General features: G+C 37.2%; 2 protein-coding genes across 3 annotated transcripts; one reads left to right on the top strand and one right to left on the bottom strand.

The window, feature by feature from the left end:
- Positions 1-12: 12 nt before the first annotated feature.
- asphd1 (aspartate beta-hydroxylase domain containing 1) lies at positions 13-4,818 on the top strand. Of its 2 annotated transcripts, none has more exons than XM_085156127.1 (6): positions 13-118; positions 1,233-1,704; positions 1,838-2,044; positions 3,125-3,332; positions 3,979-4,092; positions 4,339-4,818. In XM_085156127.1, exons 2-6 carry the CDS (start codon positions 1,252-1,254, stop codon positions 4,446-4,448), a joined length of 1,092 nt encoding a protein of 363 aa, XP_085012253.1. In that variant the 5' UTR covers positions 13-118; positions 1,233-1,251; the 3' UTR covers positions 4,449-4,818. The 2 variants fall into 2 exon arrangements, with proteins under 2 accessions (XP_085012253.1, XP_085012254.1); XM_085156128.1 differs by having other exon boundaries at positions 53-149.
- A 2,112-nt stretch (positions 4,819-6,930) lies between these two features.
- cabp5b (calcium binding protein 5b) lies at positions 6,931-11,066 on the bottom strand. Its single transcript, XM_085156145.1, has 6 exons — positions 10,842-11,066; positions 9,858-9,888; positions 9,628-9,771; positions 8,979-9,088; positions 8,677-8,824; positions 6,931-8,217 (listed from the first exon to the last, which is right to left on the bottom strand). Exons 1-6 carry the CDS (start codon positions 10,890-10,892, stop codon positions 8,189-8,191), a joined length of 513 nt encoding a protein of 170 aa, XP_085012271.1. The 5' UTR covers positions 10,893-11,066; the 3' UTR covers positions 6,931-8,188.
- Between the last annotated feature and the right edge of the window lie 6,379 nt (positions 11,067-17,445).

Raw genomic sequence — 17,445 nt, 5'->3', positions numbered from 1 at the left:
ACTGCAGAGCGCCGCGAAGCTCCTCACCACATTTTGTCTGTCAGGGGTGGAGGAGCTGTCCACCGACGCGGTGCTGAAGTGCGTCCCGACACAGCGCTGCGTTGTAGCCTTTATCAAGGTAATCTGACAGAGACGGGAAAAGCGGCACGGTAAATAGTGTATGTTTATTTATTTAAAGGCCTGCATGTGTCGTACCGTGTGCATGGCGAACATTTTCAGCCGCCGATTCTTGGAATGGGTGGATGTTTGCTCTAACATGGAACACGGACAGTAAACAAGCCAGCTGAGCTGTGGGGGCTGGTGCAGAGCAAAAAAAAACAAAAACCAAAAAAAACCCCAAAAACCTAAAATGTATGCTGAAGCATGCGCAAGATAATCACCCACAAATCATTTTTATGGTGTGTGTCTGTGCTGCAGCACGGGGTGCTTCCACTACACGCGAGGGCTAAACGAATGTGCAGAAATATGACCAAACCCCGACACTTTGTTTACTGAATCTTCTAAAGACACACACACACACACACACACACACACACACACACACACACACACACACACACACACACACACACGTATATACCCGAAAAGCCAAGTGCAACAGTTGCACTAGTCATGCAATACTAATATTTTAACTAATAGATAGTATACTATATAGTGTACAGCAGTGGGTTTGTGCAGCAGGACAAAAATATTAAAAAATTAAAAATACAAAAAAAATGTTTCAAAAATTCTGTGAATTCAAAGTAAAAGCTAAACGTTGTAGTCACAAGACCTTAATGTGCCTACAGCCTGCAGTGAAATCCACAGCTAGTTTGGGTCACAGATCAGGTCTTATGTAACACCATGTCAGCCTCCAACTTAAAAAAAGGGGGTGGGTAAGTGACCCAGTGATCCAAAGCAACATGTTCACTCTCAAGTCCACTCTGACATCGACCTCAATCCCTATGGCGCTGAACAGGGATTACGATAAAGAAAATAGGTTGGGCAAGGACGGTCTTTTGTTTGCTTTGGACTGCAAGCAAAACAGATCTGTGGGAAAAATCTTCTTGTTGTTTTGTTCCATAAATAAAAAAAAAATACATGAATCCACTTTCATAAAAAACATAACCATGCAAAAAGTGCAAGTGTGATGGCATCTGTAAAACTCCTTAAATTCATAAGTATTTTATTGAACTTTGCCAAATTACACATGCTGTATTATCTCTCAGTCTGTTTCTATTTTATTATTTCAGTGTCTCCCAAAATTAAAGGATGCACTGGTCAATGAACACGCTTCCCTTGACTCCGTATATGGAGCTGGGTGTACACTCACTGAGCGGCCTTCTGTGGACTCTACTGCTTTTGTTTCTTTGGCACTGTTATCGGATGGGCTCCGATCTGCCAATCCCAGGCCATGCGCATGCTGGAAAGCTCAAGTCAAGCTCAAGGAGGTCCATGATGTCCCGTAGCGGTAGCTGTATTGGAACAAAGTGCAGTGCACGATCCAAGCTGTCCAGGAGCGATCAAATTAGTCCCTTTATTTCCATGGAAACAGTGGAAGACGATGAGCAGGGACAGGGCTACCTCACCCCAGTGCTGAGTCATGCCTTGTTCCCTGCCCAGGCATCTGCAGAAGCCAAGAAGTTGTACACAGCCCTGCAGCAGTATGCCAAACGCTACAGTTGGGTGGGCATGGGCCGCATTCATAAGGGCCTCCGCGAGCAGGTATGCTTCCAAGTGGACTGCAAGAGTTGTTCCACAATGGTTTAAGATTTACAGCTGCATTCTTGAAGCCAAAAAACCCAAAAGAAAACTCTGCCAAGAAATAATGACAGCTTTTTCATTTGTCTCACTTTAGGTCAGACTGAATGATCACTCTGCTATACAGAAGCCTCATCTCTTCTTCCTGCCAGATGTTCCAAGTGTGCCTTTCTTCCCACGTGACGCTCATCGACATGACATTGAAGTCTTGGAAGCCAACTACCCTGCGATCCTGGCTGAATTCCAGGCTGTTTACCAGAAGGGCATTGACTCAAAATTAGGCTGGACCTGTGTAGGACCAAAGGTATGCAATAAAATCCTTCAGGCCAACTGGGAGAAAGTGATATAATGCACCATCCAAAAATAATTATCTGTCATTCAAAATACCATGGAAAGAACTTGGCAAGTCACTGTTTTCTTCTTTTTATTGGCTCATAATGTACAGTTGTGGTCTCTAGTTCACTCTCATCAAAGACATGAATGTCATGTTAATTTGGGACCTTTAATGATTTATCTGAACTGTCCTTTTTCCAGGGTGCCATGTTTGTACAGCACACGTGTTTAATGACTTAAAAAAACAAGAACTGGGTGCACAAGTTTGAATTTATTTTGGATCTTCTCTAATCCACAGCATAAAAAGTATGCTGAGAGTAAAAGTGAAATTTGTTTAAATCAAGTTGCACATCAGTGCTTTTGATAGCCATTATTCTGGCCAGATATTTGTCCATTCGTCTTGGTAGAATTGGTAGAGTAAATTTAATCAGTTTTTTCTGGCTTGGACCCAGCTTTGAAAACTAGTCCACAATTGGACTAAATTTCAGTCGAGTTCAAAGGTGTTGATTTTGGAGCAGGGACTTCTTTCTAGCTTGGCACCCTCTCAGTTCGTGGCAATGTAAAACTGGCTTCATCTCATCTCAGGGTGGCAGTTTGTGTCTACTTGGCAAAGTGGTGACACATCTGCATAACTATTGTTCTGAGTATTGGTCAGTCAAGCTGTAGCTGGTTATTATCACCAATGCGAAGTTAATAGACCTGGACCTTGTCATGTTAAAGGGGATTACAGAAGCTTCAGCACCACTTATTAAAATATTAAAGTGAGTACTTGTATATATTTGAGCCCGTATGCATACTTTTGTGTGGATTAGATAAAATCCAAAATAAATTGAAATGTGTGGACCCAGTTCTTGTTTTCTAAAGCAATTAAAGATGTGTGCTGTAAAATCATCCCACCCTGGAAAAAGAACAGTTCCAAGAAATCATTAAAATCCCCAAATTACTATGACTTCATGCCCACGATGAGTGGATGTAAACTTGTGATCGGAACTGTTAGAAAAAAAAAAAAGATCTGTATCAAATGTTAAACATGGACTTTTATCTTTTTCAGGGCCAAGCTGTGTTTCCTTTGTACAGCGCTGGTGTCTCTGTGGCAGGAAACTGCCGTGCCTGTCCCTGCACCTACCGGACACTTCTGTCTTTACGTACTTTTATAAACAGCAACTCATTGGGATCAGCGGGATTTTGGCTGCTGGGCCCTGGAGCAACTTTGGGAAGCACATATGGACCCACTAATACACGCCTGCGTTGTCATCTTGGTATGTAATGGACTTATAGTTATTGTGGATAATGGAATTTGTTTATTCTGTTGTAACTATCCACACTACACTAATACATGGATTTAACCTCCTCTACCTAATGACCTGTTTTTATGATATTTACATCAAAGTACACACACACACACACACACACACACACACACACACACACACACACACACACACACACACACACACACACACACTGGTTTATCACCTGTAGGACTTGACTTCAGGGTATGTATGTGTGTGTAGTGCAGGAACTACCTCAAGTTATGTAAATTATTAGTTCATTATGCATCATTATTGCACTGTGCGAGCAAAAACAAAGCAGTATTATTGGATTTATGATTTAAAGGTGGAACTGTTTGGGTGCACATAATAAATTGTTGTGAGACTTCGCTGCACTATAGAGAAATAGAAGAAAAAACAGATTAAATACTAAAACATTGCATAATGTGATACTTCTCTGGTCAGGGTTGAGGTTCAGTTCCCTCTCGTCATTTTTGTAATGTGATCCATCTGGCTATAATCCTTGCTGCTTTAAATAAAAACAGGGTTGGAAGCCATGCCCTTTTAAGTAAAGGGGAAAGCATAATGCTGTGTTTTTAAAACCAAAGCTGAAAGACAGACGTTGCTGTTGTAGGTCTGCAGACTCCACCCCTGTGCGAGCTGGTGGTGGGAGGGGAGCCTCAGTGCTGGTCAGAAGGACACTGCCTCCTGGTTGATGACTCCTTCCTTCACACTGTCTCCCACAAGGGTCAGTGAGTCACAAATGGCTTTGAAAAATGAATTAATTTGTGATCACAACAGGTATCTTGGGAAACTTTTTAACTTATTGCATTTATTAATTAACATATGACCAAATGTTAAGATGTAAAATGTGGTGGGTAATTAAAAAAAACAAACAAGATTCCTGATCAATTTTCATGAATTGTTTTAGATAAGTATAAACAGCTATTACATTTTTTAAATGCTAAAACTATATCTCCGTCTCCTTTGAAAGGCCCTCCAGATTCTAGACCCAGCGTCATTTTGAGCGTGGACCTTTGGCATCCAAATGTGGCTGCAGCAGAGAGACAAGCCCTGGACTTCATGTTCAGCCCTGACCTCTAAAATGTTTTTGTTTATCTGTGTACTTGTATACAACATGAAGAGATGCCTTACATTAGACCTGGTAGTCCTGGGACATGCATCTCATTCCAGTAAATTAACCGCTGTGTGAATCTGCCCCAAGAATTATACAAGCCATTAGCCATGCTTTCAAGTGCTGTTGGAATTTAGGGTCTACACCAAGATTTACCACATGGATGCATTACATTGTTGTTATAGGCTGTGTCACTTGAAAGCACAAAGAGCAGATCCAGCGTTAGCAACTTGGCATCATAACTTTATGCATGTGAAAACTACTGGAGTTTATTTTCAACTGTTGATGCATGTGCTAATATGCTATGGGAATGATTCAACCAGAAAAACTGTGAAAACCCCCCCCAAAAAAGAAAAAAAAGATAAATATTACAATTGTAATATAAAATGATTTTTATTTTCCAAAACTGTTGCCAAAAATATTTTGACTAATATATACTGTGGTTCTTTCTTTCCCTACATACAGTCCTCTGTGTATGCTTGTATATTTCTATCTAGAAGTGCTTTCCTATAGTTTTGTTTATAACTGATTGCCATGCAGTGGTTTACATATTATACAACATATAGTACTGTGCAAAAGTCTTGATCCATCTGTCAGTTCTTTATATTTTGCTAGGAAAATGGGACGTAGGTGCAGTGATTTATTGAAACATATAAGAACACACATGATAATTCAGTACATAAGGTAAAAATAGAATTGTAAAATTATAATAAGCTTGAAATTCAATACTTAATATAAACATGTTTATTCTTTGTAATAATAATAATAATAATAATAATAATAATGATGATGATGATGATGATGATGATGTTGTGTGGCTCAAAAACCTTTGCACAGTCCTATATGAGGCTTTTGTCAATGCTGTTTGGAAATCAAAAACCAAATAAATGATCAAACCATTATTGTCTTGCTATATATAATCAATCGGTACCAAGGGGCCCAAATATCATCTGGATGGACGGATGTACAGATGGCAGTATGCGTCTATGCTTTTATGCTGTTTACAAAATTCTGACCCACTATCTTAATGTCACACTGGAAACTGAGACTCATCAGGGAACATTTTTCCTGCGCAATGTAGTCTCAGTTCCCTTTTTTCAGCTGACAGGAGTAAGACCTACTGTGGTCTCCTGCAGCTGTAGTTGCTTTACGATTCCACATTATGCATTCAGAGATGCTCTTTTGCATACCTTGGCTATAAGAAGTGGTTATTTAAGTCACCGTTGTCTTCCTTTAAGGAGTCTGACCATTCTCTTGTGACCGCTGCCATTTTCAGCTGGAGAATTGCCGCTCACTGGATATTTTCTCTTTTTTGGTCCATTGTCTGCAAACCTTAGGCATGTTTAGCTGGTAAATCTCAGTGGATCAGCAGTTTCTTAACTACTCAGACCACCACATTTGACACTAACAACCAGGCCACGGTGTAAGTTCTTCGTGACAGTTTCTACATGCCTAAATACAATAAGTTGCTGCATTGAATATTTGAATATTCTTATTTGTATATATTTCAAAACTTAATTATTTAGGTGAAAATAATTATTTAGGGACATGAGTAAGTTTATAGTCTAAAAAAAAGGTATGCAGTCTAAAACATATCACACAAACACTTTAATGAATGTGTCTTTTAATTCAAAACATCATACTGAAACACATTCCCAATCATTTAGGTCATTTAGCCCTTTTTTGCTTCCTTTTTTTAGTCAGGAGATAAGAATTAGTGTGCCGATTTTGTCTTATCTGCCATCTGTTCCTGTGAGGGTCCCATGATGGGGATTACACTGACTGAACTAATCCATCCCAAAGAGACAGATTATTCCCGAGACTGTTTAAATGCAGTTGTATGGGAATGGTTCATTCAGCAGGGGACATTTACTGGGAAGAAATAATGAAGCTTTCAGTCATTAGCAAATAGTATAACAATTTAAAAGCGAGTAAAAGAAGATTTTTTTCAAAATGAAGAGATATGAAGAAAAAAAATAATTAAACTTTATTAGTAAATATTTAAAAATAAAGTTAAACCTATATTGTAGAGATATTTGTATGCCACTAATGGCATATTGCAATATTATTAGTCATCCAGTCAGAAAGAATAACTAAGTAGAGTTTTTTTTCTGCAAATGTAACAACGTTCTATAACACATATTATTTGTCATTACCAGCCTTGATATTAGTCTTTAGAAACTTAACCATTACATGTAAGTCTGAAAGATGAAAAAAGCCTTTGTCACATGCAAGAACTCACATGCTGTTCTTTTGTTATGCAACAGAATGAGCAACTATAGAGGGATTTTTAAAAGTGCAAGATGTCTAATATGGAAAGTGGTTGAAAAATAAATCTCTGTTTACTATCACTGGCAGTCTGCTGTTTGGAAATTACATCAGTCATTAGTATTCAACTGTTCAATTGTTGAGAAAAATTTCCAGTAATAAATAAAATTCCATGGAAACAGCCATCCTTCAGAGGTTTATTACAGATTTTGCAATCTTGACTTTGAAGAGAAAAGATGCTGAATGATTTTTACCCAAGTAATCGCAGCAGAGAGAAAAATGGGATACAACAACTTCAACCTTTACACAACCTGCAGTCTGGAATAAAATAATTTTGAGAATACTGTCTATTTGCCATAACAGGCTGATCATAGTCCTGATCATAGAGGAAATAACTTCAAGCTGTGACTGTCAGTAAAGAAAATATCACCCATCCCAGAGTAACATCTGTGTCCTGTTCTTCTTTTTCCCAAAACAGCTGAGCCTGACTGAGCTCATGAGAGCAGACAGTGGAGACACAACCAAAGAGCAAAACATTACAAAAACATGCATAAATAATACTCATTATTCAATAAATATCACTTTTTTTTTTACACATATACAAAACATTGTATTAATTATGTTAATTTGGTCATGGAAAATGATGATTATTAATTTTTGTAACTATATTTTTCAGATATTAATTTAAAGGTGCCAAAGCAAAGAAAAAAAAAAAGCAGAGCAATAAAGAAACCTAATCTCTGATGCTTTATCCAAATAAGGGTAATTAAAATCCAAGAACACAGCACCACTTAGACTACACCTCCTGTCTGGTGATTAGCAGTAAAAGTGGGGGAAATGCATGTATCTGTTCAGGGAATACAGTAATTAGCATGTCAGTAAACTCCACTGCTAAGTTAAACTGCAAATCAATGACCTTCTGTAGTTTTACATAAATTGCAATCCTTTTTCTGAGCCAAAAACAAGAATTTCAGCTAAACATGCAGTACTATTATAGGTGAAAATGTCCAGGAAGGAATTCATGCAATGTAAATCCCTTCCAGCATGAAATATCAGTATGCACTGCAGCCCACCAAGTCTGTCCAGATCATAAATTAACTTAATATACTGTAGAGTTGCTATTTTTAATTTTTTATATTTATTTATAAATTTTAAAAATCAAACAATGACACAGATACAACCTGTCATTTTTAACTTGGACACGTTCAGAGCATTAAGAAAGAAGGGGACAAGTGACAAATACACAAAATCAGGTCTGGCTTTCTAGAGCTAACAAATTTTGACAATAGCAAATCCATAAATTAATAAGTAAGATTTTTAAAAACTAATAAGTGCCACATTATCTAGCAGTGATGCAGGAGCCCATTACCAGAAATTACAAAACAACAATAACAGAAAACGTAATAAAAATACATCCGCTCCTTTCTTCATTCCTTTGTTCTCATTTCTTTGACATCATTTTCACAAACTCTGTAAAGAAAATAAACATAGTTTCAATAAGCTATGTTCTTCTTGCTCCGTGAAGCTACAAATATTTATTCATTCTTATGTAAATGTTGCAGCCTTGCAGCAGCATTATTGATGACATGGATTTGCCAGCAAGATTGAAATATTGGTAAATACGTGTGTAATATGTTTTTCTACCGAGGACTGTCACAGTATTGGGAAGACAAATTTTGAATATGTATATTTCACAACAACAAAAGCACAAGTTAAACTAACTTCTTTTTCCTTGAGGTGAGTGTAATTATAAATTGGCACTATATAAGTTAAAACTAAGTTGAATGCACAACTTCTTTATGTTTCTTTAAGCTTCCAGTTTCACAGTTATAGTAATAGTAATATTATTATGTGAGGTAACACAAAATAATATAAAAAGTTGCTGTAAAATGAAATCATTTTTTTGTGGTCTATGTTTGTTTAACTTACCCTCAAAGTCAACTGTTCCATCACCGTTGTTGTCAGCCTCCTTGACCACTGCATCAATTTCATTTTTGCTGGTGTGTTTGCCCAACAACTTCAACATAGCATGTTTCATCTCATCAGAAGTGATAGCACCATCGCCATCTAAATCAAACTGCAGAAAAGAGGAAGAACCCATCCAAATATTGCAAACCTTTTAGAGTTCTGCTGCATGAGTTTCATGCTCTAACAAAGTTTTTTAAAGTAAGTTCATGCACTGTCCACCATGGGGTGCCAAAGACCACAAAGTGAGTCAAAGGTATGCTTACCTCTTTGAAAGCATCTTTGAGTTCCTTCAAACCAATCATCCCTGCAGTTTCATCCAGAAGCTTGGGGGTCATTAGGTCGACAAAATCCTCAAAGTCCACCCGCCCCCCAACTGCAATAAGATTTCGATAACATAGTTTAAGCCATAACATAGTTGATAACATAGTTTAAGCAGGGCATTTGTCTTCCTGTGATGATGGACTAGAATGAAATACTTTACAATAGTGTTTCTATGGGTTTCATAAATGTCCATATGTACACACACTGACATACAATGAGCCAAATGATCATAAAATGCATTATGATGACTAATGTTATTATACCCATTTGAAATAGGAAATGTCAGCTTTATTGAACCATTTTCAAGTTAAGTTTCCAGAAACTTTAAGAAGAAATGATGCCATGTTTCTATTTGTGTTTGTAGAAAAATAATAAAAGAAATAACAGCAAAAAACAAAAACATAATCAACAAATATAAGACTTTATTACCTATTTAAAAATGTCAAATGTGTGTCACAGAAAAAAAGGTGTTTTTTAATGTCACTGTTATATTTGTCTGTATTATTCTTCATAAAATGTGATAGTTAGACTTGATTTTCTTCAGTTAATAAACTGTAGGTTTTAGTTTTACTTTGTTGTCACATTACTCACGGTTCATGTTGATGTTTTGGCTCAGTTCTATCAGCTCCATTTCAGTTGGCATATAACCCATGGTCCTCATCAAGTTCCCCAAGTCTTTACAGCTTATTAAACCATCCTTGTCCTTATCAAACTCTACAAAAGCTTCACGTAACTCTGTGGAGCATACAATTTGAGGAAAAGTGAGAAATGTAAAGAATTATACAACCTTTTATAAAGTAAATATGAAAGCGTAACATTACCTTCTATCTCATCATGTGTAAGTGCTCTTGACTGCAAAACAGTTTAAATGAAAATGATATTAGTAATGCTTCAGTAGTGCCACAAATTTGACCTATTTGGTAAATGAAGCACTCTTCATCTGTTGTTCTTGGACAGATGTTACCAAATCACGCAACACATTCTCATCCCTGGTGACAGACGACTCTTTCTAAAAGTAACAGTCATGCATGCTGTGTATTTCCGCAAGGCTCCTTAAGCTCTGCATACAAATATATAATCATGTTCCCTGTGTAATAAGCACACCCATAACACATTAGCTGAAACTGCTTTTGTTCAATGACTTTAAGATATGTAAGTGTGTATAACTTATTTAAACATTACTGCAATAAAATATTGTAAGCTAAGAAGTGAGAGGGAGTCAATGTCACTCAGGCATGATAAATGAAAATCTTTAATACAATTGTGTGAGTGAAATACATTTATAGTTGTTTATGTAATTATACTTTTGTCTGGGATATTTTTCTAACAGTTGCTATCTTTATTCCCGAATGGTACATGTTTTAACATGTACTATTATGTCCATATACACCCTTGCATGGCATGTTCTTTAGCTACAGCATCTATCTGATCAAATTTCCTGTGCAGAATGTCCTGTGTAGATCATAGCCTTCATTTGGTTAACCTATGTTTGTTAAAATTATGTATAAAGTGTCTTGTTACTATGAAATTAAAAAATGTATTCAAAGAAAATGAGAGAAAAGCATCCTGGTGAGGAACCAAACAAAAATCGGCCTTAGAATTAGTTCTTTAAGGCTGTTTCCTCATTAGCTGAAAATTCTACGATATAAGAATTACCATAGGAACCAAAACAACTATTACAAAAAAAAAAAAAAAAAGAATTTCTGTTGACAGAAAAACTTACTTTTAATCTGCCATTTAGAAATTTAAGATAAAGCCATTAAGTCACAGGATTAAACTGAAATTATAAAAGCATGTTTACTTACATGTCTCTTTTTGCCTCCTTTGAGAAAGATGCAGGGCTGTTTAAGACTCATGATGCCAGATTCAGTCAAGATCCCCGAGCTATGTGTATTTGTGAATTTCTTTCTTATAAAACTATAAATTCCTTCTGTTTTTAGTGTGAGCAAGTGAGAGTATGTGTGTGTGTGTATGAACTGAGATCAGCTGCGGTCCACATACGCCAGACGAGGCGAGGGATGTCTCATATGGATTATCTCTGCCGCTTTGGTCTGGAAAAGAAAGATAGGCTTAAATGCTGTGCATATAGACATTTTCACATATGTGTTCAAATGTTACCCTGTACATAAAAAAATAAGCTTTTTAATTTAATAACTGATGTAATTTGTTACATCAGTTTTACTATCTACAATCTGCTTTCATTACATATTTAAAAATAGAAAAAAAAAGGGTTTCTTATATGACCCCTCCGTTAATGCTTAGGATTAGTCATAGTCTCTACATGCAAACAATCAGCGAAAACAAAGAATCGCTGTGACTCTTACATGCTTTATATGAGAATACAGCAGTGTCCTGTTATATGACCATATAAACCAATGCTTTGTCAAAATTTTATGATGTGTGTAACGTCGTCAATCTGCATCATATTCTTAAGTCTTAACTCATAAATACACATTATTTGCTGCATCACAGAATTTTAAATAAATAAGCACGTGACCAATGTGACGCCTCAAAATAAATAGAGGAAAATGAGATTGTGACAGTTAGCTCAGGCATCAGATATGTATTTAAAATTATACGTGTTTATATAACAGATTAACTGTATTCACCACATAAAATTGTCTTTGTGTAGTTATGTCATGTCCTGATGTCTTTTGTAAAAACTATTAATGAAATGAATATTAATCAGGGTTACATCATCCTCATGCTTGTAACATTTTCCAAATTGTTAAGCAGTAAATAGGTTTTGCCCATAATGACGCCAGACAAGAAGGACTGCCAGTAAGTTGGGTACCTAATAACAATCACTTTGTTAATAAAGACTTGAGTTTTCTGAGTTTCTCCTGACATTATCAAAGTACCTTAAGTGGTAGTTTGTGTCAATGGATTTGTTCTTTTCTCACTATTCATCATAAGTACAGGCCGGGGATTAGGAGAAACTGGTCAAAATTCAGCTGTTCATTAAATCATTTATTTTTGATGGAACAAAAATAAATATTAGGCTTGTGGGAAGTGTGGTAGCAAACTGAACATGTTTGTTAGTGAAAGCAGAAAAACAGGAATAAATTCCATGCAACATTTAGCTGCATTTTTATTTCTATGACCCAGACAAATCTGCCCCTCCCACTTAAGATCTGAGAGCAGATATCCAGATGGTAAACTGGATATTTCTGCCCTGCTGTTGACTGGATGTTTTCCTTCATTAAAGCAACTGCGCTCTCTGGAAGAGTGTATGTGTGACAGAGCAAATGCTGTGTCTTGATTAAAAGCCTGCCTATATGTGTGTGTGTGGAAATGAGTGAATATGGCTTGTACTGTAAAGCACTTTGAGATGAATGTTACTGTAGTATTGTCACAAGGGCCAGTGAGTCTTGAAGGTTTCCTGTTTTCTTGTCTTTTGAAACATGCAGTATCATCTTTAGAGACTTAGTGTCCCGTCTCTACATACCTCTGGGACCACAGCTGTAGATGTGAAACTGCTTTAAAAAACGATTAGCACTACAAATACAAGTTCTTAAAACAGAAGGCACACGTTTCACTGCACACATTTGAATGTCAGCAGGTGTCCAGGCCTGAAATGGTGAATACACTGTATGCAAACACAATCATAAGAACAAACAAACACTGACAAATCTAAAGTTTTAATGCTTTTTTCTTTCTGTAGGAGACAATTTATAGAAATGTGGTGTTTAAATGTATTTTTTATTTTATTTTTTAATCTTATGGCTCATTTTGATGATTAAAGACGCTTGACTAATGATGAAAGACAGAAATGTTTTGCATATCATAGTTAAAATATCAGCAAGGCATGAAACTGAAATTTAACAAGCACAACCAAAAACATGTGCAAATGTGATTTTTTTTTTAGTTTGAAACTTTTTTTTCCCCACTATGCAAACTCACATCTTCCTGTGCAGATTAGGAAGGAGTAATAAGAAGCAGTTTAAATCTGGTTCACAGAGGTCAGAACTGAAACAGAATTAAACACCCGCAGTAGTCTGTCAGGATTTGAATCACAAATAATATGACTGTGTTTCCAAAGAAGCTGAGTCACTGTAGAAGATGTAAATCATTCTCAATTGTTCATAAAGAAAGTCTGCATTTGGGTGCTATAAATAATATACCAATTTTCAAATAATTTAAGCCCTCCTTTGAGTGTATGCTTCAAATTTCTCAGAATATAACAAACAAACAATAACGCAGAACTTAAGACAAAGAAACAATGCTGCTCTATTATGTGGAGACAATGCTGGTACATGTGATGTTCATGAATTTCTGTGCTTTTCAGTACAGACTCTTGTCCTCATTCAGTGTTCACTGTTTTTGTACCTTTTGTACAAAAATGTCTTCAATTTCTCTGAAATGTTTATTGATTGTATATTACAGATAAAGGAAAATGCTTAATGTGAATTGAATTTGCCAAATTCACAGATTAGTGAGACCCTCCACATCTTTACTTCTGTCTTAGCCTCTCAAGGATGTTTTTTTTATACTAAGCTATTGTTACTGATGAACTTCATTAGTTAAATGTTCCAGTAGATGATTTTTTATTAGCATTACACACCTTCTCAATTGATTAGTTGCCCCTGTCTCAACTTTTTAAAAATGAAATAATCTTTGACCATGACTACATGAATGATCCAGTGTAGACTTCTTATCTTTTTTTAAAAAAAAAAAAGTCAAATAAGGTGCATAAGAAGGTGGTTTGTACTGTCACCTTACTGCAAGAAGGTCCTGGGTTTGTATCCATGTTGGGCCTTTTCTATGTGAAACCTGCATGTTCTCCTGTGCCTGTGGGTTCTCATCCTGGACTTCTACTTCCCCTCACAGTCCAAAGAGATGCTTTTCATGTAAACTGATGATTCTAAATCCTCACGATGACAAACACGCTGACTGTGCTGCTGGTTGTTTTCTTTCTGCCATGTGAGTGCTTCTGCTTCTTCACTATGAAGAAACACTGTCTCTGCTGTGTATTACTGTTCCAGAGACACAATAAATTAATCAAATCCTGATGCAAATGCAAATGTGTGAAGTGTACTTCTGTCCTGCTGACCCATCTTATACTTTGTGTTGCTCTTCAGAGCAGCAGTGGAGAATCTTCAGGCTTCTTTCTGCCATGTGAGTGCTTCTGCTTCTTACTGTTTCATCATTAACCAGGAAAACTGTGTCAGTCAGGTGTTACAGGTCAGAATTTGGAGTCCATTCCTTCCAGTCCTGTAATGAAAAGGCCCGGGGAGACTCTCAGTCTCTCCTGAGGGAATCTGGTTCTGGATATACCTGCTGTGCTATGAGCTGGATAAGACAGCAACCAGGATAGGAAACCTTCCAGCAACAACAAATATGCGAGTAGTTTGAGTGGACGTATAGAAGTCAGTAGAGATGACAGCAACTACATAGTATATCTGAGGCTTTCCAACTTAAAGGCAGAGGACTCTGCTGTGTATTACTGTGCCAGACACACACAGTGGTTTAAGTAATGAGAGGCTATATAAAACTGTCAGCCATACAGTTTTACAGGGATCTACAGTGGGCAGTAGATGATCAAGAATATAATATTCATCTCACTGACATGATAATGCTTGTGATTCTTCCACGTGTGAATACAAATTTAAAAAATGTAATAACCTCTAACAAACATATCAGAGATCCATTCGCTTCCGCTTATCCTTTTCAGGGTCGCAGGGGGCGCTGGAGCCTATCCCAGCTGTCATAGGGCGAGAGGCGGGGTACACCCTGAACAGGTCGCGAGTCTGTCGCAGGGCCAACACACAGGGACAGACAACCATTCGCACTCACATTCACACCTAGTGGCAATTTGGATTTTCCAATTAACCTATTCCCACAAGCTGCATGTCTTTGGACGGTGGGAGGAAGCCGGAGTACCCGGAGGGAACCCACGCAAACACGGGGAGAACATGCAAACTCCACACAGAAAGACCCCAGCCTGATGTTGGAATTGAACTCAGGACCTTCTTGCTGTGCGGCAACAGCGCTAACCACCGTGCTGCCAGAGAATAAATGTATAAATACATTTAAACACTAGCAATCAACCATCAATATTTCGAGTCTACCTTGAGTCTGTATGTTTCAAGAGCATAGCTTTAAAAAACATGTGTTGTTTGTTTTTTATTTTGAGATAGAGAACTTAGTTCAAGTATTTTGCTTGTCTCTTTCCTAGGTGTTCCAGAGAAAAGGACGTTGATCCTCAAACAGTGAATAAAAGCAAACACATCTGGAAGTATTTAAAACATGCTTTAGTCAGAGAGTTTATCAGTGCAAGAGACAACAGCAGGGTCAAACAGTCATTTCCCTTTTTTCTAAACATTTTCCTTGAAGCTTTCATGAGGAGGACCAAAGATGAGAAATAGGAAAAACATTGAATTGCAATCCACATACACTAGGCTACTTTACTTTCGTATTAATGAACACTGTTGATGTGGGTCTGCTGTGGTGAATATACAAGTTTTGAAATGTGGCATACAACAACGGTGTTTCATATAGATTTCTTCATCAGATTCAGTATAAGAGAACACAGCACCAGAAAAAACCCAAACTGAACTCTACTGAAACAGCAAAAGATGATGTTTGTAGTATAACTTTTAAAGAACTGGGGCAAAGCATACCTGGGTCAACAACTTAAAGACCCCTCCCTAACTTGATTTGATGGCCACCTTTTTCCTTCCCTTTGACAAGATGAAACTTTCAGCAGAACCAAAGTCAGAGACGGCAGCTCTGTGTTCTGACTGAGTGGCGTGAGTAAAAAGCAAAATCACCAGACACAACAGAAGCAGCATGGTGTATCTGAGACTGTCCAGTGTAAAGCAAAACCACCCACAGTAACACAAATCATCAGGAGATATAAACATGAACCTGAACACTCTTAATATGAAACCACCAGAAGAGGAACCCTCAGAACACTAATGATTTCAGATCAGTATCATAAGAAACATCTTATACGTTAGATAATGTTGAAAATACATGAATATTATACATAGATATAAAACTCCACACAGAAAAACCAGAACCAGATAGTGGATTCAAACCCAGGACGTTCTTGCTTTGAAGCAAAAGTGCTAACTGCTGTCTGGCTGAGGCCTTTCTGTGTGGAGTTTGTATGCTCTCCCAGTGTCTCTGTGGGTTTTTGCCACGTACTCCCACAGTCCAAAGATGTGCAGTTAGTGGGGTTAAGTTGACTGGTGATTCTTTCACAGTGAAAGGAAAAACCTTGTAGGGAGACTGAGAGCCACCACAGGACTGTCAGGAATAGACTCTTTACTCTGACCTGTGACATCTGATGAACAGAATTTTCTGACTCTAAGTTGGAAAACATCAGATGTGTCATACTGTTGATGTCATCCTGACTGACTATATGTCCTCCCAAACTGCTCACATATCTGTTATCACTGGAAGGTCTGTGGCCAACACCTATCCATTCCAGTCCTTTTCCTACTTGTTCTTTTGCCCAGTGCATGGCACAGCAGGTAGATGAGTAACAATGAGGACAGAGTGAGAGTCTGCCCAGGCCTTTTCACTACAGGACTAAAAGGAATAGAGGCCATAGTCTGACGTGTAACACCTGAGGAAATGAAAACAGAAAGGATGTTCTGGTATGACTGACTGACACAGTGTTTCCTGGTTAATGATGAAATGATCAAATGAAAACAGATGAACCACCAGAAAGGGAGTTCTTCAAAATGTTCTGGCATCAGTGACTGACCAACAGTAAGCGTGTCCTGGTACATGATGAAACAATATGAAGCAGAATCCTAAACAAATGCAGTGTTCTGTCAGGATTAGAATCACAAATAGACCTTTGTTTCAAAAGAATTGAAACAGTGTATAAATAGAACAACATTTTTTTCAAATCATTTAAACTCAATTTTTTTAGTAAAAACAAGCTTACTACTATATAGTTCAAGTTTTATAAAATTTAAGAGTCAGGCAACTAAACTGACTCTATCACAAAGGAAGAATGCTGCTATTTTACATGGAGACAATGTTGCCATATGGAGGGGTATCATTAACAAGATCACAGGACAGCCTGTTTTAAAAAGCTTGTGCTGAGAGATACCTGCGGCTCTCCTGGATACTACGTTCTTATTTTCTTTAGGAAGAGTTCCTGAACTCATGCAGTAGTTTCCAATTCAATTCAGTTCAATTCAATTCAAACACTTGGCCAGTACTGTATCATGTCATAATTCAGTGCTGCCTGTCTGAATGGATGTTTACTTATACTTTTCTTTTACAAGTAAAGCGTGAAAGAGAGTGTGATAATTACTATGTGTTTATCTTTTTATGGCTGAGTAAATCTTATAAAGAAATGTTTATAACTAATGACTGTGAGGGAGTCATATTATTTCTTGCGATATATATTCTAGTTATAAAACACATAATAATTAAAAAAGAAAA

This window comes from Neolamprologus multifasciatus, chromosome 4 (genome assembly GCF_963576455.1).
Source record: "Neolamprologus multifasciatus chromosome 4, fNeoMul1.2, whole genome shotgun sequence".
Lineage (NCBI taxonomy): Eukaryota > Metazoa > Chordata > Actinopteri > Cichliformes > Cichlidae > Neolamprologus > Neolamprologus multifasciatus.
The sequence above is the reverse complement of the archived record's forward strand: the minus strand, read 5'-3'. Positions and strand labels throughout refer to the sequence as shown.